The sequence below is a fragment of the Doryrhamphus excisus genome, chromosome 1 (assembly GCF_030265055.1).
Source record: "Doryrhamphus excisus isolate RoL2022-K1 chromosome 1, RoL_Dexc_1.0, whole genome shotgun sequence".
Lineage (NCBI taxonomy): Eukaryota > Metazoa > Chordata > Actinopteri > Syngnathiformes > Syngnathidae > Doryrhamphus > Doryrhamphus excisus.
This window is the reverse complement of record NC_080466.1, coordinates 10,207,474-10,234,353: the sequence shown is the minus strand read 5'-3', so window position 1 is coordinate 10,234,353 and position 26,880 is coordinate 10,207,474. Positions and strand designations below refer to the sequence as shown.

Sequence of the window (26,880 nt, the reverse complement as noted above, 5' to 3'; positions counted from 1 at the left end):
ATAAAACCTGAAGTGAAATTAGTGCTTTGTTTGTGTTTTCATGTTCAACAATGCAACATATGAATGAGATAGTAGCGTCGGGATCTTCATGAAGAATGCAGACATGCCCTGCTCAATTATGTAGCTAATCCGGTTAGCCTACCTTCAAGGCAAGACACTTAATTAATGACTCATGTGAGTGAGTTCTATGTATTGTATTCTTCTTCTGGAAATTGCTTTATTTAAACCTCACCTTTTATTTGTGGTGGTCCACCCCACAGCCTCATGACGTTGACATGGGTGTGCGTTCATTTCATACCTGATATTTGGAACAAGATACGTTGAAAGTTAAAGAATTTGCAAGTGTGTGTGCAGCACATATCGATCTCACCTGATAAGAAGCATGAAGAACCAGATTTGCCTGTCATTGTAAAGTGAAAAGACCTGTGCCAATAGGTGTGAAATGCCATTCCTTTCACAATTGCGTCCACAGTTGTCAGCTAAACAGGGTTCAATGTTTTCACTTTTTCACGGTGTTCCATGCAGGAAAAGTGCTGCAAGTAGAGCTGCCCCGCCTTATATGGAGAACACGAACCGTGCATAGGACCGAGTGATCTATGGGGTCCCACTTTTGCACAAGGGTGCACATTCTCTGTAAATGCACAAAAATATTTGCATTGCTGCTGTGAGGCATAGAGGACCAAGTCGGCCCCAGACGGGAGGAAAAAAAGGAGCAAGTGAGCTGACACGTTTGAATGTTGCAGCGTCAGTGCCTGGTGGTGTAATGGTACAGCTGCTACCTTTCGAGGCTGGTTAGCGAGAGAAAAGTTAAAATAATGTGTGTGTATTGTACAGTGCCATAGAGAACAATTCTAATAATCATACTATGAAATGATGCTATGAAAGAATACATTGAATTGTTTATCTTACACATACTAAGCAGCTCAATTAGTTTTTGCTAAGTACACTGAGTATCCTTCAGTCTGGCGCCCGAGGGAAGACTACAAAATGGACTAGCCGTGACACTCAGTATCTGTGGAATGGTGAACATCTAAAGAACGCATCGGGTGTGGCTCAGATGATGAAAAGAATTGTCCTCATGCTGCTAAAGAAGTGTGATGAGGCGTGTTAGACTGATATAAGTGTCAGTCTTCTGTATACTGTAACACATTAGCATCAATCAGCAGCTGACAGACTTCAGCGGGAATCAAAATATTGAAAATGACAGCAATCATTAACCTTTGACCCTCACCTTGCAGTCCCCAGCCTAGCAACCTGGCACTGTTGATCGCCCAGATGCAAAAGAATGCAGACCTGGTGGAGAAAGACATCCTCCGGTCTGAGGACCTCTTGGCTGTGGTAAGAAGAAGACACATCCATCCATCCTTTTAGAACAAGACACGTTAACAAACAACAGCAATGGAGGAGACTGTGGAGTATAATACTGCTGCTGAGTCCACAGTTAATCCAATGGTAGCATGTGTTTATATTTTTGTCATTTCTGTTTTCTGTCAATTCTCACATGCTCCACCAATCGGTGACCAGCAGTGGTTTACGTCAACTACCAAAAAGGAGTTCTTTTTAGTACTTCACCAATTGCTAATAGCCTACATCCCATTAATTGTAGTCTTCTTCCACCAGGATGCTGAAAATGACAAAAAAGACCTCCCCACCCAGCACCAAACGGAGATCTCCGACAAGCTGGGTGAAGCCGAGGCCCTGCTGGAGGACCTTTTCCTGGCTGTGGACAAAGCCAAGAAGCTCAAACACCCGCAGGCCAGAGAGATCGAGAGCGAGTGAGTGTCATAAAGACACGGTGGTATATAAAACTATGGATAATAGAGTTAGCACCAATGCTAGAGCAAACACAAGATGTCCAGACCAGTGAACCAACATTATATAGCAGTTCATGCTGCGTTGCCATTCCATTGATGTTATTATAAAGGTAAGGTTACTACATATTGGTGTTTTAAATGACTCACCTGTGTTTTTAGTGTCCTCCACCTCCATGAACGCTGGTTGAAGGACTGTACTTTTTATCGGGACATCTATGAGCAGATTGATGATGTGTCACTGATGCCCAGAATTGACTGGGGGCCTGTTTTCAATGACAAGCAGGTTGGTCTCACCATTCGAAAATATGGCTAATGACTCGTCAATGAGTGACACTATTATGTGTTTTCAGAAAGCGGTGAGTAGTGACGTGTTTGGCCCCACCATGGCCGACCTGGAGAAGCAGATTGCCTCTCACAGACTCGTGCACCAGGAAGTGGAAGCCTACAACTCACAGCTGTGTGTCAGTTCTGCAGGTAGTAAGGTGAGCGCAATCATCTTCCAGTAGACTCAAGAGACATGGTTATGAGGCATTTTTGTTATTTTGTCTAATAGGAGAACTACACGGTCCTCAAGAAGCAGTACAACAAGCTTCTGGTAAGTGTTTGCATCTGATTTGTTGCAAAACACCAGGAAATGACATAAAACAACACCACACGAGTGGCTAGTGGGTTTAATTGGAAACTATATGTGTACTACGTACTAAGTGCTTGTCTTGTTTTTATACACCTGGGAAAAAACACACAGACACACGGGACATTTCTGTTTTTATTATTATTACATTATGTGTGACACACTTATTATATATGTGTCTAAGTGTGATACGTAAAATATATAATTAATACAAATATAAAATTCATTCATTTACTTTCTACCGCTTATCCTCACAAGGGTCGCAGGGGTGCTGGAGCCTATCCCAGTTGTCATAAATGAAATGAAAAAGAGAAATATTAAGTAAAGTCAGGTTTATTTATATGGCCCTTAATCACAAAAGAGTCTCAAAGCAAGCGGGCAACAATAAATTACATCCCATGATCTGAACCCCCATCCGGCCAAGGAAAAATTCAAAATCCATTTAATGGGTTTAATGTTAAAATATTATTGGCACAAAAGTCAAAATATAGAATTAATACAAATCAAGGTCGACAAGCGTCTGAGGTTGCTGTACCGAACCGTTGTGGTGAAGAGAGATACAAGCAGCCAAAATGAGTTTCCTGTGTAGGGTGGCTGGACTCACCCTAAAGAATAGAGCCTTCACATTAAGAGGAACGAGCTGAGGTGGCTCGGAGATCGAGTCTGGATGCCTCCCTTGTGAGGCCCAGCCGATAGGAGGCCACAGGTCAGAACTAGAACATGCTGCTGGGATTATGTCTCACAGCTGGCCCGGGAACACCTTGGTCTCCTCCTGGTGGAGCTGAAAAAGATGGCCACCAGGAAGTCTGGACTTCCCGACTGAGCCACATCAACCTGGACCCAGATAAGCGGAAGAGAATGGAATACATTTCAGTGAATGCCCTAACAAAAGTTCATTTGCGATAGTATGACAAATTCTTGTTGACAAAGAAAACATCTGAAAACCTTTTAAAGGAAATTCAGCAATTGTGTACAACCTCCAGATTTGTTCTAAAATCTGGTTGAATATACCATACTTTATTTTTACACAATTTTGTCTCTTTCAAAGGAAAACTCCAAATGGCGCGGCCACTACTTGAACAGCCTGTATGAGTACATGCAGGGTTGCAACAAGGAGCTGACATTCTTGGGAGAGGAGCAGGACAAGATTAGGAAGCAGGACTGGAGTGACCGGATGGCAGATCCTCCGGATGTTCGCAGGCAGTACGAGGTCAGGGTTGTCTAAGTACCACTAACGATTAGGATGAATTTGAGGCTTGGTGTGCACTGACCCGGAGTGTGTGTATCTTTGATCAGAACTTCAAGAACAACAGTCTGCTGTCACATGAGAGCGAGGTGAACAAACTGCAAGATGAAGGGGACAGACTCATTGAGCTGAAGCACCCTGCCAGTGCCACCATACAGGTACATTCATATTTGTCATCATAACATGTAGTGACTCCCTTGGCTACTTTATGTGAAAAACCTTTTTGGTGATTTACCAGTTTGATGTATGCTTGTTAATTACTCGGATTACCACTCAGGCAGACTTGTCTCTATTATTTTATTACAATATTATGAATTATTTGCAGGCACAGAGAGACGCTGTGCGCAACGAGTGGCAGAAATTCCTCCACCTCTGCATATGTCAAGAGACGCACCTGGACAATTTGGAGCAATACAAAAGGGTATCAACACAAGAACGCCATTCACCCGAAGAACATGTATCCACCTGTAAGCCACCTATTCTTAAAATCTCACCTTGTGGTGACATGTTACCACGCAGTATCAACTGGACACAGAGCAGCTGTCGGAGACACTGAGCAAACTCAACAATAGCTTGGACCCGAAGATCGTCAACAAGAAGAGCAACTCTGAGTTGATGCTGCAGCTTGAGGTACCAGGAGAATGCTGTAATAGTATTATCATTAATTAATGAGATGATGTCACATAGGAAGGTGGAAAACCTCAAAACGGCTCCTCATTTGGATCAGTATGAAAGTGTACATCTGTCATTAAGATTCATGCAGTATTCACTGAACAATTAAGGGAATTTTTACTAAAATGCCATGGCTTTTTCCTTGGTTTCCAGAATGATTTACGGTAATTACCTAGTTGCTACCAAAATGTTACCAAATTGACTTGGTTCGGCTGAATTATGTATTTGTTTTTTTTTTTATTCGTCCTCTGTCTTTTTACATTTTTGTAATTTCTCCCTACTTCTTATCCTTGTTGTTTATGTATTTCTTTGCATTTTTTTTCCTCCTCTAGGCGGAGGAGAAAGCCGTGCAAGACAGTGAGCAGCTCCTGGCTGACCTAAGGAAGCGCAGCACCACAATCACTCCTCTGAAGCAGCGCCGTAGCCCACCCAACAGATCGGTTACGGTGGAGTCGCTCTGTGACTGGGACTCTGAAGGGGTAGAGCATCCTTAAATGTTGTCAGGCACTGTCATTACCGTACTGACTTGAATATAAGATGAGATATAAGACACATTTTTGGAAAATATTTTTTGTCATGTCAATGTCATCTCTATCCTCATCAAGGGTTCCCTGTCAAGAGGAGACAAGTGCACATTGAAATCGTACTCTGACAATGAGAACTGGGAAGTTATAACCAGTAAAGGGGTCAGTAACACCTTCCCAGCAGTTTGCTTCATGGTGCCATCGCCTGATCCAGAGGCCATTAACAAAGTGGACCTGTAAGTTATGCCAGCTTCTTACAATAATGATATTGATAAGCAACAAACCCATGTCAGTGACAGTTTGTCTTTGAAATGAACAGTTTGGGTGGTGAACTGGATGATATCAAGAGGAGGAGAGCCATGTTGGCCACATCCCTCAAGAATCACAAGTCAGAGATGGCCAAGTCCCAGCAATCAGGTCTTTGGCAAACCCCATTCTTGTATCTGCAGTAGGTCCGTCATCATTGATTGCAAACTGACATTTCGTATGCTGATTCAGCCCCAGTGTCCACCCCGATGGATCCCAGACTGGCAACGCTGGGTCAGCAGCTCGACAAGCTGAACGATGACCTGTCCAATGCTGAGAAAGGCATGCTGAGCCGCATACGAGCCCCGCTGAGCCGCTCCAACCCCACCGGAGATCTGTCCAACAGGCTGAAAGAACAAGAAGTGAGGAAAATTAAGTTACCATCCATTTGTGATTCAGTCATTTTTTTGAAATACATATATTTTTGCGGGGGGGATGACACTATGAAGTGGCATAAAAGGTGTCTGAAATGGCTTCCTTCTCTTTTTAGCAAGCTGCCAATGCACTGAAAGCCTTGGAGCAGCAGACGCTTGCAGCTCAGGCTGACCTGCAGCCTCTCCTGTCCAAAGACCCCAACGCCTCCTCTGCACTCCCACTCAAACTGAACAGTGCCAACAACAAACATGATGGCATTGCTGCACTCGCTGACCTCTACACAAAGAAGTAAGCAAATATTGGCATTAGATCAATGGTTCATGAACGTATTTACCGTAAGTACCGCCTCAGAAATATTCTGTCTTCCTTTACTTGCCATCACAGTTTAGCTTTGAACATGTGGCTTATACTCACAGGAATTGGCTTGTGGCATGTAGGGAGAGTTAAACAATAATATTTTAGCAAATATTTTTGGTTAATAAATTTGTATGTGTTTGATTATGTAATACACAAAGTGTGACCTTGGAGTCCCAGTTTGTTTTTTTACTGGCTTGCTGCATATTGTACAACTACAATTTATTCATTATTAGTGAGATATAGACTTAGTACAACACAAAGCTAAGATGTTCAGATAGTTTAGCAAACATTAAACATCACATATAATGGATTGCTTTTGACTAATGTGACCCACAGCATCTGTGAATATTTCTGTATGGGAAAACGGATATCCCTTGAGAGAAGACCCACTCACTTATATTAAATAAAATGATAAACAACAAAAGTCATCCTTCATAAACCTGTGTTTATGTTTATTCCCTCAGGGCGAATGCATCACTCAACTTGGAGGATCAAATGAGGAAGGTCGATGGTCTCATTTCTGGCTTTGAGAGGAAGCTCAGTGAAGACGGTCCAATACTTGATGTGCCAAACTCAATACAAGCTGCCAACGATAACATCAATGTAAGGGATTCACTACAAATTTCCAACTGTTTCTCCACCATGCAAAAAAAAATCCTCAAATGTTGCCTGTCTCTTTTGCTGTTTTTAGCAACAGCGAAAGTCTGTGGCAGCGGCTCAGCCCGACATGCGGAAGCTGAGTCAGGATCTGGAGATCACCGAGCAGCTATGCAGCTCTCTGCAGCAGGGCTACCAGGAGTTTTGTCCCGACATCCAGCGTCAGAGAACTGAGGTCAAACACCTGCAGAACCGCTATGCGAATATTGACAACCAGCTGAAAGAGAGGTGAGACCCACAGCACCGTCTGACTATTAAATCAGTGCACACGATATAACGCCTTTAAAAAAAAAAACGTCTTCTCAGAGAGAACATCTTGCAAGAAGCTGCCTCCAAAAACCAAGAATTCCAAAGCTCAGCCAAGTCTCTGAATTTCTTTCTGAACAATCTGCCGAAAAACAAGATAAACTACAGCGATGACCTGTCTCAGGTGTCCATGATGCAGAACTCTCAGGAGGTGAGAATTAGTTGGTGTCATCACCCATTGTACTTGTACTCTCCCACTCCAATTTCAACACACCAGCTATTATAGCATTATAATAGTATGTTTTCAATAAATGACCACAGAGGGTGATGGATGACCTGAAGCGCAAAGGAAACGACATGGACAGAGTGACTGACTTGTCTCACGACCTCCAGAATCTCCTAGGCGTAAGGATATATTTAAATACTTAAATTTAATCCATTAGTGACAAAAACAAACTCTTCTTAAACATGCAGGAATACGATGCCAACACCGAGAAATTCAACAGTACGCTTGAAGACGCCGGTGCCACCATCACCAAGAGACCTTATACACTCACCCTTACCGAGGCCATTAAGAAAGAGGTATCATTTGCAAGTTTGACCTCTTGATAACGTGTCCTTGAATATTACAGTCGTTTACCTGTCTCTCTCTATTACAGGAAAGGGATCTGGTCAACCGTTACGCTGAGGCATCCGCTGAAAATGCACAACGGCAAAAACAAATGGGGTTGGCCCGGAATCTCATTGTCCAAGTAAGAGCGCAGACTGTGATCAACATATTAATACTTAGTGATGGGCGATACTGCAAGTTCTCTTACAATACTTTACATACCATCAGTAAAACTGAACTCAGGAACACCAATGCTTACTATAATTAATATGCTACCACTATCTGCTCTCAAATCAAACACCTTAATTACTTATCTTATGCTTATTGATGTTAATACATTTTGTACGGATCATTACACTTACTGATACAAGCTCATGCATCAGTTCGCCTCAGAGTTGGGTGTCATGACACCCCTACTAAGTAGATCATGTGACATAATTGTTACCACTTATCAGGAACACACATTGCCCCTAAATGTGTCAAAAAATCCATATTGTAATATGATAATTGATACAAGTATCAATTATATAAAAATATATTTATTATTATTATTATTATCATCATTATTATTACATACATACATTTTACATTACATAATTATTATTACATTATATATATAAAATAGGCCGTCACGGCGATTTAGTGGTTAGTGCACAGACCTCACAGCTAGGAGACCAGGGTTCAATTCCATCTCTGTGTGGAGTTTGCATGTTCTCCCCGTGCATGCGTGGGTTTTCTCCGGGTACTCCGGTTTCCTCCCACATTCCAAAAACATGCTAGGTTAATTGGCCACTCCAAATTGTCCATAAGTATGAATGTGAGTGTGAATGGTTGTTTGTCTATACGTGCCCTGTGATTGGCTGGCGACCAGTCCAGGGTGTACCCCGCCTCACGCCCGAAGACAGCTGGGATAGGCTCCAGCACCCCCACGACCCTCATGAGGAAAAGCGGTAGAAAATGAATGAATGAATGATACCAGTATCAGTAAAGCTTGGTATCAGTAGTATCTATAATTTGGTATTGATTCACCCATCACTTGTAATAACCAAAACAAATGAACGTATCATTTATTGTCATTCAACACTTTGTTTCCCCTGCTGTAGAACGAGGAGAAAGTCCACTTGCTGGCACAACATCAAGTACAGCTGGAAAGCCAGCAAAGGAATACTTCCGAGCTAAACAGTCTGACAAGAGAGCTCGGAGAAGAGAGGGAGAGGACACTTCATGTCGAGACCAATCTAAAAACCTTCAGAGATAGGTTGCTGTCATTGAGGAATCGCAGAGGGGTAGAACGTGTAGAGGAAAAGGAAGTGCTCCAGTACTACCGTGACCCAAAACTGGAGAGCGATTTAACAGATTTCCAGAAGAGACTGCACGAAGAAGTCATTAGGAGGACCAACATCCACAGCGAAGTGGAGATTTATAACAAGAAACTCACCCTCCTGGAGGACAACATCAAGAATAATCCACCTAAACTACTCACGAGGGAGGTGACTGAGTTTGAGAAAGATCCTCTTCTGGATGTAGAGGCTTCAAAGCTGAGAGATGAGATAGCGAGAATCAGAGACGATATCCGGCTGCGAGACTCCGAGCACATTCAGATCAAGACAGAATTCGAGTTTCTCCAGCAGAAGAAACCAATCATTAAAGAGAGGGTAGTGAAGAAGGAAGTGGTAAAAGTAGAGAAAGACCCTGAGATGTTGAGAGCGGTGCGAGTGTTTGAGACCGAAATTTCTGATGAGAGTAACAAAATGAAGTTCATAAATGATAACATTTTCCAACTGAGAAGTCAGATTAATGCACTGGAAAGACTGATTCCCAACATCCAGCCTACAGTCGTCACAAAGGAAGTTAAAAGGGTGGAGCAAGACCCCGAACTCATCACAGAATCCAAGAGGATTCGAACATCTGTGGAGAATGAGATGATAGAAAACAACGCCTTGTCCAAAGAGCTTCTGGACCTCCACAGTCGCTACAGAGAAGTTAACAATCTGAAACCCAAAGTGGAGGTGAAGGAAATCGTTAATGAGATTTACAGGATAGATCCAAATACAGAGGTAGAAATATTACGCCTCAGGAAAGACATACAGGAGGCCAACACGCAGCGATCTGTCTTGGATAGGGACATCACAAAGATCACATCGGAGCTTAACATCCTTCGATCGCAGAAGCCCAAAGTGGAGATGAGAGAGGTCCTTCAAGAAGTGGTGAAGGAAGAGAGAAGTCCTGAAAATGAACGAGAGATTCAGAGGTTAAATGATCAGATTAACTTTATTCACAACAATTACAACTATCTCTTAGAACAGGTGAGAACACTCAAGAAAGAGAGAGACGGATGGAAGGTTGAAAAGTCTAAGGTGGAGACCAAAATCCTCACCAGAGACGTCATCAAGTATGAACCTGACCCTCTCTTGGAGAAGGAGGCTGACCGCCTGAGAAGAGATTTGCGTGACGAGGCGCAGAGGCGCCGCTCCATCGAAGAGATGGTGTTTGACCTGAAGAACAAATACATCTTGTTGGAGAGACAGAAACCTGAGGAGAAAGTGGTTGTACAAGAGATAGTACGTTTACAGAAGGACCCACGACAAGTGCTTGAACACGAGAGGCTCAGTAGGAGCCTGGATGAGGAAGTGACGACTCGCCGTCATATTGAATTGGAGTTGCAGCAACTGAGAACAAAGGTGGAAGAGAAGGAGAGGATCCTCAGAGAGAGCGATGAGCAACAGAAGAGGATTATGGCAGAGTCAGAACTCAAAGAGATCAGATTCCGTATCTACCAGTTGGAGCACGCCCCACCTGCTGTCCAGGAGAATATCATTGTTGAGGAGGTACTGAAGGTGGAGAGAGACCCAAAACTGGAAAGGCTGACCAACGGTCTGCGTGTTGACATGGACAAAGAAACCAGCGACATCTTGCGTCTCCAGAGAGAAATCCGTAGCATCACCTTGAAGCTTGAAGTCCTCCAGAAAGAGAAGTCTGGTGAGAAGAAGGTGTACAAGGAGGTTGTCCGTGTGGAGAAAGATCAAGCAGTGGAAGCGGCCAGGGATCATCTGAGAGAACAAGTGTCTAAGCAAAAATTTGCAAGGCAGGACGTTGAGGATCAAATCAAACGTCTCAGTACTAAAACAAACCATCTGATAAGTACTAAGTCTACCACCTCAAGAGAAGAGACTACCCTAGCCATGAACAGAGATGCCCTACTGAGAGAGAAGGACAACCTGACCCGAGAGCTCAGGACCTTGGAGGCCAAGAAGCACGATATCAACTTGTCCTTCGAGCAGCAGAGCAGGTTGATGAGTGAGAGGACGCAGATGAGCCGGCAAAAGAGCATGAAGATGGGTTCCGACATCCAGCTGCTCGAGAGGGAAATCTTGAGTGAAAAGGACAAGATCCACATACGGGACGCCACCATCAGAGACCTCCTGTTGAGCCTACAGAAAGAGGAACATACAGAAACCAGGACTAAAGAGACCAATGTCTCCACCAAAATCACCATTTTGGATCCAGATACTGGCAAGGACATGTCCCCCTATGACGCCTACCTGCAGCGCCTGATCGACCGGCAGCAGTATATTCACCTGCAGGAGCTTGAATGCGACTGGGAGGAGATCACCTCCACGGGACCTGATGGCGAGACATCTGTGTTGCAGGATCGCAAGAGCGGCAAGCAGTTCTCAATTAAAGATGCCCTGAGGGAAGGTCGACTCACGCAGAATGATTTGGAGAACTACAAAGACGGCAAACTCCACATCTCGGAGTTTGCCTTGCTGGTTGCTGGGGATAGTAGACATAAGCCTCAGTTCAACTCTTCCACCACGCGGACCAGCACATCAGTCAAGTCGGCTACCTTTGACTCCACCCTTACACAAATGTATCCCATCGCTGGGATCATGGATACACACACTGACACCTGCTTCACCGTACGCAGTGCGGCCATGCGCAAACTTATCGATCCCACTACCGCTCAAAGGCTTTTGGAGGCTCAGGCAGCGACTGGCGGCATCATCGATATCACCACCAGGGACAGACACTCTGTTCACAAGGCGGCCACCAGAGGCCTCATTGATGACAGCCAGCTGCAAAGGCTCCTCAATGCTCAAAAGGCCTATACTGGCGTTGAAGACCCCGTGACCAAAGAGCGTCTGTCTGTGGGTGAAGCCATTCAGAAAGGCTGGATGCCAAAGGAAAGCGCCACTTGGTACATGGAAGCGCAGCACCTGACGGGAGGGCTGGTTGACCCCAACAGTGCCAAAAGAATAAGCATCTTGGACGCCATCTCATCCAAAATGATCAACAGCACCATGATGAGAGAGATTCAAGCTGAAACAAGTTACAGTAAGGATATCACAGACCCCCTCTCCAAGCAGAAGATCAACTACAAACAAGCTCTGGATCGCTGTAAGAGAGATCCTGTCTCTGGCCTGCTAATGCTGCCGGCCTCCTCCAAAGAGTCTGGTTACACTCCAGCGTACAACAGATTTGCTAGATTCTAAATGTTTACCGCTTTATGAAGTGATGGATAGAAGTAAATGTGCCAATACATTGGGGATCATTGTACAAACAAACAGTGCATACAATGTGCAATTTTTCTGACTCAGGCTAGCTTTTTGTCATGTCAAAAACGATTGCTGCAGTCGCCTCTGTTTACCAAATATGTCTGATCTTTTGCAAGATGTCTTTATAACACTTTAGTTTAAAGAAGACTCCAAATGAAGTACCTTTTTTGATGACATTGTGGAATACTGGGACATGGTGCAATGCTATTTTACCAAGATGAATATGGTTCTGTATTACTGGTGGGCTATCTTTGATACTTTATGAAGAACATATCAATAAATTTAAATTATAAGAGTGAAGTTGTGTCATCTTTAATAAAAATAAAAAACACAGATACAACAGATGTTAGATTTTAGGAAAATTGTTTGTGTGCAGGGCGGCACGGCGATCGAGTGGTTAGAACGCAGACCTCAAAGCTAGGAGACCAGGGTTCAATTCCACCCTCAGCCATCTCTGTGTGGAGTTTGCATGTTCTCCCTGTGCATGTGTGGGTTTTCTTCGGGTACTCCGGTTTCCTCCCACATTCCAAAAACATGCTAGGTTAATTGGCCACTCCAAATTGTCCATAGGTATGAATGTGAGTGTGAATGGTTGTTTGTCTATATGTGCCCTGTGATTGGCTGGCGACCAGTCCAAAGACAGCTGGGATAGGCTCCAGCACCCCCGCGACCCTCGTGAGGAAAAGCAGTAGAAAATGAATGAATGTTTGTGTGCACATTTTTGTTATCACATGTTTCACTTTTTACTTCAATAGTATATAGAAATGTACATTTAAAAAGGTTCCCTCAGGCTTCATTTAAATACTATATTAGGTTGAGAATTTAAAAACATCACAGCCAAATATTATGCACTGCATGTGAGCGATACACAGCATTTGGGACTTGTATCAATTGCTTTGAGGCGATGCCAGTCATCATTACATCCCCATCCATAATCACCAAAGATCCTACTGCAGGAAAGTCCAATATTTTGCAACCCTGAAGAAAAGTAAGCAGACGGACGACCTGCTTTTTAACCATCAAGTTGCAGGATGCACCGCGTCGTTCTGATGGCTCTCCCTTTCCTTGAAGAATCTCCTCTGTTCAGTGATGGCTTTCATGAGAAGGGGGATGTTGACACCATCCACACAGTTGAGCACACGAGCTCGGACCACCATGTTCACCGCTGAGGGACGAAAATATTGGTTTTACAAAACAAAACAACACAAATCAGTATTGCAATATAGGAATATCCCACCAAGTAAGATACAATTGAGAAATGATCTGCTAACGTTTGATGTAAGCTTTTCTTTGATTACTGTGGACTTTAATGGGCAAATATCTGATTCTACCATTAATTAAAACAGGAAAGTATTTACTCACCATCAGCTGATTCTGTCTCACCCAGAACTACATAATGTGCTCCAATTATGGCACGAAATGGTTCCACAAGCAAGGTATTGATGACTACATTGTGTTCCTTGGAAGCATGCTGAGTGGTTAGTGTAGCCCTGGAAATATCTTGCTTATAGCTGGTCAGTCTAGACAACACAAAATATTATAAATCACAGCACATTTTATTACATTACAATCACTAGAGGAAATTACATAGCACGCAAGTGATGTCCAAGCGATTAACAGATAAGACAAAATTAAAGTTAAAACAGCCAACGTAACCAAAAACCAATAATACAGTTACGAGTTCGGAGCCCACCTGCCAAATGTTCGTACTGACAATCCTTCCGGTAATGTTGCAGACTCTATTTCCCATGGAAAATAATAGACCGCAGCAGAAGGAAGCATGATTTTAAACAGTTAATAAATGACAGTAGCTGCAGCGAAAAAGGTTGAAAGTTGAGGCGGTTGTCTTTGATAATACGCATGTCTTACTTCCGGGTTTACGTCACGTGACCCAACTTCGTCATCAGCCTGTGTCCAACAGGAAAGAATAGCCTCGCTCCAGGACATAAATTACACAACTCACAATCTTCTCTGATTGTTGTCGATTTCTCACCGTTGGCGTCGCCTTTTCAGCTTCGACATGAATCCAGACATACAAAAAGAGCGGCAGAAGGCCACCTTCGATGTCGTGAAACTCACCCACATTTTGGATGGAGGCCCAGAAAAGACCAGAAGAAGACGAGAAATCGGTAAATTCGTTCGTCTGACAGCTTATATTGTTCTCATTTTTCAAATCTCATTTCGAATGATGATGTGTATATTATCAACAAAAAATATTCTGAAGAGTGTTAAACGGGTAGTCGAAGGCCATCTATGGCGGCTAATGCTGTCTGTGCCTTGCATAGTGTGGCTCGGTATGCACTGACCTGCTGGGTGTATATACTGTATACAGTATACCACACGGATATCGAATATATATATATATATATATATATATATATATATATATATACACACACACACATATACAAACACTTTTTGCTACGTGTTTTTTTTTACGGTGGAGTCATGAACACACCTTAACTGAGGCAAGTGATACAGTTGTTTGGATGTTGTTGTGGGGTCTTTTTGTAACCTCTTGGATGAGTCGTGCTGCACTCTTGGGGTAATTTTAGTTGTCCGGCCTCCCCTGGGTTTCGCCATAGGTGGATAATGGATATCACAAAAACTGCATTAGGGGTTCAGTTGTATTGCCATTGACTTTTATTAATATTTGTTTCATGATACGAATGTACCAATGTATACATAATGTGCAATTGTCATCCAGACTCTTACAAATTCTAATTAAATTAAATGTTTTTCTTGATTGCCAAACCATAGCTCTTGTTTTAAAGTGGACTAGATAGAAGGCAACATTTGATGAATTAGAAGGTACATTCCTTATTGATTCCCCCTTGTTCACTGCAGAGTCCCTGGTCATTAACGACTCAGACTTTAAAGAGGAGGACCCAAACTTTTTGTCCCGCAGCGAGCGCTATGACCAAGCTGTTAGAAAAAGTGCCCAAATGATCCTCAAGATGAGAGAGTATGGCATTGCGGACCCGGAGGAGATCTACTTTTATAAAAGGTAAGTGAAAAAGCAAGGAGCATGAGAAGTGACCATAATGTTTGAAACCACAAATACATTTTTAGGAAAGTGTTAGATAAGCATCCAATATTATGTACCCTGAGCCTTGTAATTTTATGTGGACAAATACATTTGGAGCAAAGTACATGAAGAGATTAAAACTGTGTCAGAGGGCGTATGAGCTCACTGCTCACGGCCACATTAATACAGTGCACATAAAATCATTTAGATTTACTCAATAAAAATATATACAGTGTGGGAAATAAGTATTTGCTTTGATAACTTGACAAAGATATGATCAATCTAGAGCTTATAAGGGAGGTTTATTTTAACCAAAGAATACAGGGGGGGAAAAAAGGTTTTAATTGAGGAAAGTAAGTACCGTATTTTCTGGACTAGTCGCACTTTTTTTTCATAGGTTGGCTGTTCCTGCGACTTATAAATGAAAAAACTGTTTATGTTACATAAACACTGGACACCTTTTCTGTTTGTTTATTTTTTGTGTAGCTGACTAACCATTGTGTTAGCATATCTTACACCTATTCAGCCTGTTCTCTATTCTTCTATTGTTAGAATAAATTACCCGCAAAAAATGCGACTGATACTCCAGTGCGACTTATGTATGTTTTTTTCTACCAAATTATGCATTTTTGGCCTTGAGCGACTTATAGTCCAGAAAATACGGTATATGATCCCCGATCCACACACAGGCTCTGTGCAGCCAAATTAGTACTCCAAAAAACTAAACTCAACTTGTGACCCACCTCCGCACCACCATGAGTAAGAGCAAACAGCTAACAAAGGGCCCTGGGATACGATACTTGTATTTTTTTCTGGATTTTCTTGAAATTATGTCACTCTCGATCACAATAAACCTGCCATTAGAAAAATATCAGATCTCTTCATATGTGGGGGGAATCAAATACCTATTTTCTCCACTTTTGAACAATTGCCATGCATAGCCATGTCTCCACCAGGTGGTAAAGTTCCTTTGATCCTCATTGTAGGTTCCTTTTGACTGTGCTTAATTGACTTGATGTTCTAACTGTAACATTTTTCCCTAGAAGTGTCAAAATGGGTCAAAGTGACTGAATTTAATAATAACGTTGTTGTCTAACTTCATAGCTGTAGTACTCTGATCATTCTCCAGATGGAAAAAAAACCCATTTACATTGAGTTTCAAGTCACATTGTTATAACATAACTACACTAATACTTGATTCGCACTTGTTGATCCTATACCCTCCCTTCAACCAGCATATTTCGGGGCAACTTTCATGAGGCTATGGGACTACACTTTGTCATGTTCATCCCAACACTCTATGGCCTATGTGACCCTGAGCAGTCCAAGAAATGGTTACCTCTAGCCACGTCCTACCAGGCCATTGGCACGTATGCTCAAACGGAGCTGGGTCACGGTCAGTCCTTGACTTTGCTAAATAAACAGCAAAAAAACTTCTGGTTTTGACATTAGAAAACAGGCCCATTTGAAGTGCAAATGTGATTTGGCTTCCTTCTATGTGTTTGACAGATCCAGTAATTTATCAGTAATTTCACAAACTTGCCTTTTATGATATGCTGCATTTTAAAAATGACATTAGTCATCTCTTACACCTTTTTACAGTGGTAGTAGTTTCAACTTTTTTACATTTTCATTCCATGTTCCTGATTGCTTTTCCACATTTAGCAAACATACTCAGTCTGATTTTAATGTCCTGTTTGAACACAAGTATCCTCAATTTACTGTACTAACCAATCACTTGTACTTTGTAACTCATTTGTTGATTAACAATCATGTTTCTCCATTTTATGATGATTTTCACTTTCATGTTTTCCTGCATATTTTGTCAAAGGTATGCAACCAAATAACCAAAGACAACATGCTTTATAGTGCCGTGTTTATGTACATGTGAGTTCTGTTCCTAGACTCTGATGTTAGTCGATTCTCATACCCAAGTCGCTCACATTCTATACAAAACACATGCAGGACATAAAATACAGTAATAAAACACTAATTGCAGGTCTTTCATATTACCTTACGTATGTGTATTCTAGTGTTAAGAGTTTTTGGATTTCAGAATGTCTGTGAACTTGACATGTGCCCTGCTTGAGGACGGCTCTGTGCAGAAATGACAGTTGTGTTCACTGACGTTGTGTTGATGTGATTTCGCCAAAGGTAGCCCTCACATCGCTCCCTCACTCTCTCGCAGTTTCTCAAAAATTACTTTGTAAATGATCACCATTTCATGGCTGACTAGGGTCAATTATTTGTAAAAAGAAAAAACATTAAAGGAAATTGTACGTATTTTTTGCCAAATACAGTACAAGCTCTGCTCCCAACCACCAGACACCTACAACATAGACTCGGACAAACTCAAAACCCACTTCGATCGCGTCTTGGTAGACGTTACAATACAATCGTTATCTTTGTAGCGTGAGCTGCATATATTGTATCTTTCAGGGGCGCACAACGCTGTCATTAGTTCTCAAGAAGTAATGTTTACGGACCAAAGTTAAGTTTTAACTAATTTATGACAGCACATAAGGGCTGCACGGCGGTCGAGTGGTTAGCGCACAGACCTAGGAGAGCTAGGAGAGAAGGGTTCAATTCCACCCTCGGCCTCCTCCCCGTACATTCCAAAAACATGCTGGTTAATTGGCGACTCCAAATTGTCCATAGGTATGAATGTGAGTGTGAATGGTTGTTTGTCTATGTGCCCTGTGATTGGCTGGCGACCAGTCCAGGGTGTACCCCGCCTCTCGCCCGAAGACAGCTGGGATAGGCTCCAGCATCCCCGCAACCCTTGTGAGGATAAGCGGTAGAAAATGAATGAATGAATGACAGCACGTAAAGGCGTAACAAGCAATGCTGTAAACTGAGGGAGATTGTATTTCCATTTATTGTCCTTAGACATATATTATTACAAGGCATTTTTTCATAAAAAAAGACATTTTATAAAAAATGAAAATATTGCCTTTATTGTATTAAAAATAATAGGTGTTTTGGTTAAAAGTAAATAAATAAAAATAAATAATGAAACCTCCGGACGGCACGGCAGTCGAGTGGTTAGCACGCAGACCTCACAGCTAGGAGACCAGGGTTCAATTCCACCCTCGGCCATCTCTGTGTGGAGTTTGCATGTTCTCCCCGTGCATGCGTGGGTTTTCTCCGGGTACTCCGGTTTCCTCCCACATTCCAAAAACATGCTAGGTTAATTGGTGACTCCAAATTGTCCATAGGTATGAATGTGAGTGTGAATGGTTGTTTGTCTATATGTGCCCTGTGATGAAAATGAATGAAACCTCCGCCTGCTGGCAACCAATCCATGGTGTACCCCACCTGAATGGTTTACACAGAAGACTTTTCATTTACATTCATTAAGCCATTTAAGATTGCTTAAAATTAGTTTTTCCCCCTACATCAACTTACTTGTACCGTATGCGGAATAGAAAATAGCTTCCAAGGCAGGATCATCTTCTAATCAGAGAGCCTGAGAAACCTGTGACAGAGAAAGTAGGTCATGCCAGTCATTGTTTGTAGCTTCTCTGGTCCAAAGCCAAGTGAATGGCCTTAACCAATTGCTATTTCAGCCACACAGAACTACAGCTGAAGCTTAAACTAATGCCCCCCGCCCCTTGCTTGCTTTGTGTAACACAAGACCATATTTTCTACCGAAACTGCATTATTTGGAGGGTACTTTCATTAATAGATAATGGTTGTTTGTTATATGACTTACCTTCTAGCCAAATTATACATGATAATCTGTTTTAATTATTTGGTCTCACTCTCCTTTCTTCTTCCTTCACTGCTTCTTCTTCCTTCAACCTCTGTCATTGTCACTTACATCTACCTCTGTTTGATTTGGCTTATACCCTCCATAATTTCACTTAATGTGTATTGTCCCCTCCCCTTTGCTTGGCATTACCATTCTGGTGTCCTTTTCCATCGGCTCCTGTCCTCTTGTGGTTCAGCTGCGTGCACCCGGGCAGGCCCGAGCCTTTTGATCTGCATCTCGGGATGTTCCTGCCCACACTGCTCAACCAGGCCACCCCAGAACAAATGGATCGCTACTTCATGCCCGCATGGAACCTAAAGATCATCGGCACCTACGCACAGACCGAGATGGGCCACGGTAAAATACTGAACAGTGGGGTGCAAATTCTGAATAAATCAATGTGAATATTTTTTTTTCTGCAAATCAACCTACAATTTTTTATGAATTACGGAAAAATGACTGCAAAATGATGGCACAATACGAGGGCTGGGAATCTCACAGCACCGCACAATACGATACAATTTGCGATACATGGCTCACAATAACGATACTATCTCGACTACCCTGTGGAGGAAACTCATTTTAGTTCTTGTATCTGCGATCTTGTTCTTTCGATCAGTGTGGGCAGTGATGAGTGAGGGTGGGAACATGGGATTGACTGGTAAACTGAGACCTTTGTCTTCTGGCTCAGCCCTCTCTTCACCATGACACTGATCTGCCTGTAGACCCCAAGACCTCTTTGAGGCTGACCAAAAATTGTGCTCCGGTCCTTACCGAACTCCTCCAACCCACCGAAGCTGGGTGTCACTTGGCCTTCCGGTAGTTGTCAGCTGCTTTAGGAGCCCCACAAGCCGTCAGGACTCCTTCTTCAGCTTGACGGCAGTGGACGCAGGTCTGATGATACGACTACAAAGTCGATCATAGACCTACCTGTGATAGACTCCAAACAGGCTCGGCAACTCTGAACTGTTGTTTAGCGCATACGCACAAACGACAGTCAGGACTTTTTCCCCAACCCGAATGCGTAGGGAAATGACCCTCTTTTTGACCGGGTAGACTCCAACACGAAGGCCCCGAACCGGGGGGCTATTAAGCCCACACAGGCTCTCGCCTCTCCCAGGCAGCAACTCCAGAATAGAACAAGCTCTTCTCAAGGAGTTTGGTTCCAGAGCCCAAACTGAGTCCAACTATGTCTAGTTGTAATGTCTCAACATCTTGCACGAGTTTGAGCTCCTTCCCCAACAGAGAAGTGACATTCCATGAACCAGATTCCAAGAACCTGGACTCTTATGCTTGCTTCCACATGTGTTGGGTCTACAAGGGGGACATCCTGTGTGGTTATTTTGGACTTGGCTCAGCCGTCCTCACAGGCAAAGGCCCAACCACCAGGAGCTTGCCTGCAAGCCCCTCACCCCTCCACCACAATAAGGTGGTGATTCATGGAGGAGTATATACAGGAGTAGAACCGGTTCATGGTTTCACCATGTGTGGATAATGGCTCTCAGTGTCGTTCACTGGAGTCCCAAAGCTTTAGAAATGGTTCTATAACAATTACTTTCTTTCACATTTGTTCCTCAACTTCTTTAGACCTCAGCATGTTTGGCCTTTCGGGATCTTTTAGTCTCCTTCACTTTGACAGGCAGGTCCCATTTATTTCTTGATTGTGAACAGGTGGGGCAATGATCGCTCGGGTTTGGCTGGAGAAATTGAACATAAACAGTTTTTTTTAATGGGAGGTGTGTCAAAACACAAGGCCATGTAGTTTTGAATACAATTTTTTTGTTCCTTTTTAATAATAAAAAAGATTCATTTAAAAACTGCACTTTGTGTTCAGGAAGGGGAAACCCTTTCACAACACCTTTTCATTCACACACACACACACACACACACACAGCAAATCCAAATTGTTTTTTAGATCTGTCAAACATTTATAAGGTGCACCGCTTTGCTCTTCTACTGTTCTGTTCCTCAAACTGGCCCTTCCACTGTGAACATAGATTTAATCAAAGCAAATATTTTCCTATAATATAGATTCCTGCACGGGGCAATGTCCTGTGTACATATATTTACATCATCAATTGGCAACTCTCATGGGCTTGTTTTCTACAAAGATATGTGTGCTGAGTATATTATAGAGCAGAGGTTTTCAAAGCGACACAGTGATCCTCCCCTTAATACTGTCAATGGCTCTCCAACTCCCTGAAAAACGTTGGAGCATATTTTGTGGGATTTTCTGCTCACCTCAGACCCTGCCCACACTGGAACGCTTGTGAGATTGTATTTTTTTGACGGGTTGAAAAAAATGTGTGTCCACACGGTCTTGGATTAGTAAATACCGTATTTTCCGGACTATAAGTCACGCTTTTTTTCATAGGTTGGCTGTTCCTGCGACTTATACTCCAGAGTGACTTATAAATAATAATAATAATAATACATTTTATTTGTATAGCGTTTTTCTAAATACTCAAAGACACTTTACAGAAGAATGAAGTTGAATAAAGCAAGTAAACAGAATAGAAGACACACCAAAATACAACATTCAACATTCATAAATGACAAAACTGTTTATGTTATATAAACACTGGACATCTTTTCTGTTCATGTTTATTTTTTGTGTAGCTGAATAACCATTGTATTAGCATATCTTACACCTATTCAGCCTGTTCTCTATTCTTTTATTATTGTTGGAACTTACCTTCCAAGAGGACGTAATGTCTGTTTTGGTCAAGGAGTTTGTAAAATAAATTTCTACCTAATTATGCATTTTTGGCCTTGTGCGACCTATACTCTTATGAGTGACTTATAGTCCAGAATATACGGTAGTTGCATCCAGATGGGAAAAGATCACTGATTGAAAACAATATAATACACAAGGCACACCTCAACACCACAACATACTAGAACAACACACCCAGAACAACCTTTTTGTGTAGATGAGAGGCTAAAATTATTTAAAAAAACAAACAAACATTTGCACCACATAAAGTTCCGTGGGAGGTCTGACTCACTGTTTGAAAACCGCTGCTATATACAGTACTTGGCCCACTAACTTCGCTTAGTTTGTAGATATTCTTCTGCTATTTCATGTAACTTTGCATTTTTATAGCCTTCGCTATGCTACCATCCTCTAGGCACACACCTCCGAGGACTAGAGACCACTGCCACATTTGACCCGACTACACAGGAGTTCATCCTAAACAGTCCCACTGTCAGCTCCATCAAATGGTGGCCTGGAGGCCGTAAGTACACAACTCTAAAAGACTGTGTCGAACAAATTTGGAATACAGTAGAATACATCCATTCGCCGGTGCCAAGACCCAAACATTTTGACTGGGCTGCACGGCGGTCGAGTGGCACAGCAAGGAGACTAGAGTTCAATTCCACCCTCTGCCATCTCTGTGTGGAGTTTGCATGTTCTCCCCGTGCATGCATGTGTTTTCCTCCTACATTCCAAAAACATTCTAGGTTAATTGGCGACTCCAAATTGTCCATAGGTATGAATGTGAGTGTGAATGGTTGTTTGTCTATATGTGCCCTGTGATTGGCTGGCAACCAGTCCAGGGTGTACCCCGCCTCTCACCTGAAGACAGCTGGGATAGGGTCCAGCACACCCCGCGACCCTCGTGAGGATAAGCTGTAGAAAATGAATGAATGAAATGAATTTTGACTGTGGAAGCTAGTGCTTCCCTAGCCAAACATGGCCCTTGTGTCGTACTCTACATGTATTTCTACGTTTCCTCTGTGTTTATGAATGATTTCTGACTTGAGAAGCTTTTTTGCTATAAAAATAGGCTTTTTTTTAATTGAGAAAAAAAGTTTTTTGAGCCACGCAAATTTGTGGGGTCATGGCCGGTGAATTGTGAGTATGCCGGGATTTACTGTATTTGCATAACTGTATAACTTAATGAAAATGTCTTAAAAAAAAACTTTTTGTCTTCTCTTTTCCTAGTTGGTAAGACGTCAAACTACGCTATTGTTCTTGCCCAGCTTTATACACAAGGAAATTGCCATGGTCTGCACGCTTTCATTGTACCTATCCGTGACATGAACACACACAAGCCCCTGCCTGGTAATTGCAGCTTTCATTCACTTGGTTCGTATTTGCTTTGGCATGTGAATCAAATCTTACTATTGTTTTTCCTCTTAGGTATTGTCGTTGGAGATATCGGACCCAAATTTGGTTTTAATGAGGTTGACAACGGCTTTTTGAAACTTGACCATGTTCGGATACCACGAGATAACATGCTCATGAAATATGCCAAGGTCAGCTGATCAAATATGACTTATTGCGCTGTCACAATGTTCATGAATTTTTCCCCACTTCCAGCACCGATCTACTGCATAAATCAAGATATGCTACTGAAAAAAAATTAATTTATTTCCCTTTACAGCTGTAACTCAACATGCGGAATAATTCTCTCCACTAGGTGGACCCAGATGGAACCTATGTGAAGCCACCCAGTGCCAAGCTGACGTACGGCACCATGGTTTTCATCCGCTCTATGATTGTTGGCGAGTCAGCTCGTGCCCTTGCCAAGTCCAGTACGATCGCCATCCGCTACAGTGCTGTCCGCCACCAGTCGGAAATCCGTCCTGGGTCAGTCTTTGTTAATGACAGTGAACAAGCATTGTTTGCAAGTAGAGTATACATTATATCCCTTACATTTCAGTTTTTATTACAGTATATCCCCTCAAGGGACAATACTATAGAAATGAAACTTGGATATACGTTGGAGTAGTAAGTGAGATTCTGTAATAGAAAATGCACTGTCTTGAACATGTTTTTTTTCCTGCAGAGAGCCAGAGCCCCAGATTCTCGAGTACCAGACGCAGCAGTACAAGCTGTTCCCTCTGCTCGCCATGGCCTATGCCTTCACTTTTGTTGGCCAGTACATGAGTCAAACATACCACCGCATCACAGGAGATATCAACCAAGGGGACTTCAGTGAGCTGCCGGAGGTACATATGTGTATACACATAAATAACATTGCACAATATATCGTACATAAATTATTGTGTTTACTGACTTACTGAAAAGCATTTTTAGGAGATTGTTTTAACCTTTTTTTATTCTCCACTCCATACTTTAGCTCCACGCTCTGTCTGCAGGCTTAAAGGCTTTCACCACATGGGCAACCAATTCTGCCATCGAGGTCTGCCGCATGTCGTGCGGCGGTCACGGCTACTCCCGCAGCAGCGCTTTGCCAGACATTTATGTGGAGTTCACCCCTACTTGCACCTATGAGGGAGAGAACACCGTCATGATGCTACAGACAGCCAGGTGCGTCATTGGACTGAAACACACATGTGGCCTTATGAGTGACAAAGGTTCTTACATGTGTTATTTTTACCTTATGCACCACATAGCAAATGTCCTGCCCTGTTCTACCAGACAGGCACCACACAGTCCTCAATTAATAATTTGGTATTTACTGTCCCAGCGCTATAGAGGCCAATAGGATATTTGTAGGCAGGAAATTATGTTATCTGTAATAGATAATTCCCTGTAATGGATCAATCAATGTGCCCCTCTACCAGGTACAGAAACTATGAATATCATTTTAAATCACCACTGACACAACTTCAAAAGATTACATGATGTGTGTGTGTTTTTGTGTAGATATCTAATGAAGAGCTACAGACAGGCTAGAGCGGGTCAGCTGCTGCACGGCATTGTTTCGTACCTCAATGAGGCTGACCATCAAAGAGTCCAGCCACAACTCGTTGCAGCAAGATCCACTGGTATCGACATCAACGACCTATCCGGCTTGGCGGAGGTCTACAAACTACGTGCCGCCATGTAAAGAGATGTTTGAGAGTGGACTAATAGATTAGATTACATTTGTGTGTGATTCATGCAAATTATCCTTCTGTGTCTTAAGTCTGGTCGAGCTGGCAGCCAAGAGCATCCAGAAGGAGCTGCAGCAAAGGAAGAGCCAAGAGGACGCCTGGAATAATAGTGCTATCGACCTGGTCAGAGCCTCGGATGTAAGACAATTTGCTTTGTTTCGTAAAAATGAAAATGAGTATAGACCAGTTTCAATGTATTGTTTAAAGGTCCATTTTAATTAAAGTTTTCATATATAAAATTATGGTCCCACAATAGTGGAACTGTTGGAATGGATGTTTACCATAATTTAGCCTTGTTGCTGAAAATTAGACACTTTACATACAAGTGTCTTTAGTAAGCCATACTGGGAACATGTGGTATCTGTAGCTTTAATGCTAATGAGCCGTGTTTGTCCACACCCCCAAGAAGCACTACTGTGCATTTTATCCCCCTGTCCAGCATAATAGATGCCATCTATCACATACAAAACTTAACATTAGGAGTGGGATAGGGGGACACGTTGTTGAAGTAAAACATATTCTTTCCTGATTCTCTTACATTCAACTGTGTATCCTGTATTTTTCCTGCAGGCCCACTGCCACTATGTAGTAGTGAAACTGTTTACTGACAAGCTGGGAGAGATTGATGATGCCCCCATACGCTCAGTACTGTCTACGCTGGCTCGGCTATATGCTCTTCATGGCATCATGAACAACTCTGGAGACTTCCTACTGGTACAGTTGTAATAATATTTTGTATTGCTTGGTGTGTATTGGCTTATTATGTCCTCATTTGCATTTTTCTTGTTTTATTTCAGGCTGGGCTGTTGAATGGCTCCCAGGTGCTACAGGTTTCTGCTCGTATCAAGGAGCTGCTCTCTGAGCTGAGGCCAAATGCCGTGGCGCTGGTGGATGCCTTTAATTTCCACGACAGGATGCTGAAGTCTGTCCTAGGGCGGTATGACGGGAACGTCTACGAGCACATGTTCGAATGGGCCCGCCGCTCGCCCCTCAATTCCACAGAGGTCAGTCAAGAGGGGCTTTATTATATTACAGATTTTTAAAAATCATTTCAGTTAACGGTTGCTGTCTTTCTTGTGCAGGTGCATGAGTCCTTTGAGAAGTATCTGAAACCTCTGAGGTCCAAACTGTGAGCTGAAGGAGAACCCATGCTTGTAAATATTAAGTGTACTAATTCTGTATCACAAACACCCTTACTGATGAGGGAATGAAAGATGTCTGATTCTGTTTAAATATTTTGTAGGAATTAAGCTTTTAAAATAGTTTGAAATAAGACATCATCACCTATCATGAATGCTACCAGTCTAATTATGTAATGTTTCTTCTACACTCTTTGCTGTGGTGGCCTGATGGCGGCTCTTTGTTCGCCAAAGTTTTTCCGTGTAGGTTTTTGTCGACAAGAACAAAATGTAACTATGAATGTTACGTAACAACCCTCAACACAAGACACTTTTTTTTTTTTTTACACAGACTATTAAGAGTATTTATATGCTAATGAGAAAAGTAATACTGTTTTTCATCATTAAGTCCCATAACCATTGCTGTGCATTGACAAAGTACTGTACATGGTGATGAGACGAGCTTTATTACAAAGCTGTGGTCACATTATTTCTGTCATTGGCCTTTTACCCCTACCTTTTACCTCAAATACTGTATGTACTTCACATTGCCTACAGCTTTACCTGTGTTGTGGGTACACTGAAACCACCATAGGCATTACCGCACTTGAAAAGGATCAAATGTTGTACTCGGTGGAGAGTGAGTTGAAACGTTTTGAACAATAGAGGCTTCTTTAGAGATATAGTTATGATCTTGATTCTTCACATCGGCTTCCTTTCCATGACACTGTATCATTTCAACAGGTATAGTTTTTGTAAAAGTGAGGAAGCTCCAGTTTTGCATGTATGCAATGTCCAAATTACTACTGTCTTTCAACAGTTAATGAAAAATTCATGTGTGACTAGACACTCACAAAAATATTTTTTATGGAAGCTAATGTTTGGTATAAACCGCTACAGTGATATAGGATATTCAATCTGAAGACCCTCTTTTTGAAGTGTAGGATTTTGTGGAATTACAGAATGTGCCTGAGGAATTTGCCTTTCATGTTGTGAATTCTTTCTCTGCATTTAAAGGTGTGTGTGCATGCCATAAAGGCATGCTAATCAGTTTTACTAACCATAATTGGTTAAATAATATTAGCCTGTTTCTATGACTATTGATGAATAATTTGACATGTTGTCAAAATAAATCT

General features: G+C 42.3%; 3 protein-coding genes across 5 annotated transcripts in view; 2 read left to right on the top strand and 1 right to left on the bottom strand.

Annotated features, from left to right (window-relative positions):
• evpla (envoplakin a) overlaps positions 1–12,288 on the top strand; it is a 15,296-nt gene extending 3,008 nt beyond the window's left edge. Inside the window, exons 3-23 of the mRNA XM_058069453.1 lie at positions 1,239–1,338; positions 1,621–1,775; positions 1,974–2,097; positions 2,165–2,296; positions 2,368–2,409; positions 3,494–3,655; positions 3,742–3,849; positions 4,017–4,112; positions 4,211–4,321; positions 4,696–4,842; positions 4,969–5,123; positions 5,207–5,304; positions 5,386–5,555; positions 5,684–5,856; positions 6,390–6,528; positions 6,617–6,810; positions 6,889–7,039; positions 7,150–7,233; positions 7,303–7,410; positions 7,488–7,580; positions 8,542–12,288. Coding sequence (XP_057925436.1) covers positions 1,239–1,338; positions 1,621–1,775; positions 1,974–2,097; positions 2,165–2,296; positions 2,368–2,409; positions 3,494–3,655; positions 3,742–3,849; positions 4,017–4,112; positions 4,211–4,321; positions 4,696–4,842; positions 4,969–5,123; positions 5,207–5,304; positions 5,386–5,555; positions 5,684–5,856; positions 6,390–6,528; positions 6,617–6,810; positions 6,889–7,039; positions 7,150–7,233; positions 7,303–7,410; positions 7,488–7,580; positions 8,542–11,931 — 5,932 coding nt within the window. The 3' untranslated portion in view covers positions 11,932–12,288. The remainder of the gene's footprint in view (positions 1–1,238; positions 1,339–1,620; positions 1,776–1,973; positions 2,098–2,164; positions 2,297–2,367; positions 2,410–3,493; positions 3,656–3,741; positions 3,850–4,016; positions 4,113–4,210; positions 4,322–4,695; positions 4,843–4,968; positions 5,124–5,206; positions 5,305–5,385; positions 5,556–5,683; positions 5,857–6,389; positions 6,529–6,616; positions 6,811–6,888; positions 7,040–7,149; positions 7,234–7,302; positions 7,411–7,487; positions 7,581–8,541) is intronic.
• On the bottom strand, positions 2,666–14,245 carry ten1 (TEN1 subunit of CST complex). 2 transcript variants are annotated; one of them, XM_058069457.1, is made up of 4 exons: positions 13,688–14,245; positions 13,357–13,514; positions 13,000–13,159; positions 2,666–5,540 (listed from the first exon to the last, which is right to left on the bottom strand). In XM_058069457.1, the coding sequence occupies exons 1-3, from the start codon at positions 13,774–13,776 to the stop codon at positions 13,014–13,016; spliced, it is 393 nt and encodes a 130-aa protein (XP_057925440.1). In that variant the 5' UTR covers positions 13,777–14,245; the 3' UTR covers positions 2,666–5,540; positions 13,000–13,013. The 2 variants fall into 2 exon arrangements, with proteins under 2 accessions (XP_057925440.1, XP_057925439.1); XM_058069456.1 differs by lacking the exon at positions 2,666–5,540 and having other exon boundaries at positions 11,790–13,159; positions 13,688–14,240.
• On the top strand, positions 13,873–26,880 carry acox1 (acyl-CoA oxidase 1, palmitoyl). 2 transcript variants are annotated; one of them, XM_058069455.1, is made up of 14 exons: positions 13,873–14,123; positions 14,842–15,001; positions 16,258–16,418; positions 21,908–22,015; positions 22,726–22,845; positions 22,924–23,039; positions 23,204–23,373; positions 23,573–23,735; positions 23,867–24,057; positions 24,397–24,576; positions 24,659–24,764; positions 25,197–25,340; positions 25,424–25,630; positions 25,709–26,880. In XM_058069455.1, the coding sequence occupies exons 1-14, from the start codon at positions 14,015–14,017 to the stop codon at positions 25,757–25,759; spliced, it is 1,986 nt and encodes a 661-aa protein (XP_057925438.1). In that variant the 5' UTR covers positions 13,873–14,014; the 3' UTR covers positions 25,760–26,880. The 2 variants fall into 2 exon arrangements, with proteins under 2 accessions (XP_057925438.1, XP_057925437.1); XM_058069454.1 differs by lacking the exon at positions 16,258–16,418 and adding an exon at positions 18,973–19,133 and having other exon boundaries at positions 13,874–14,123.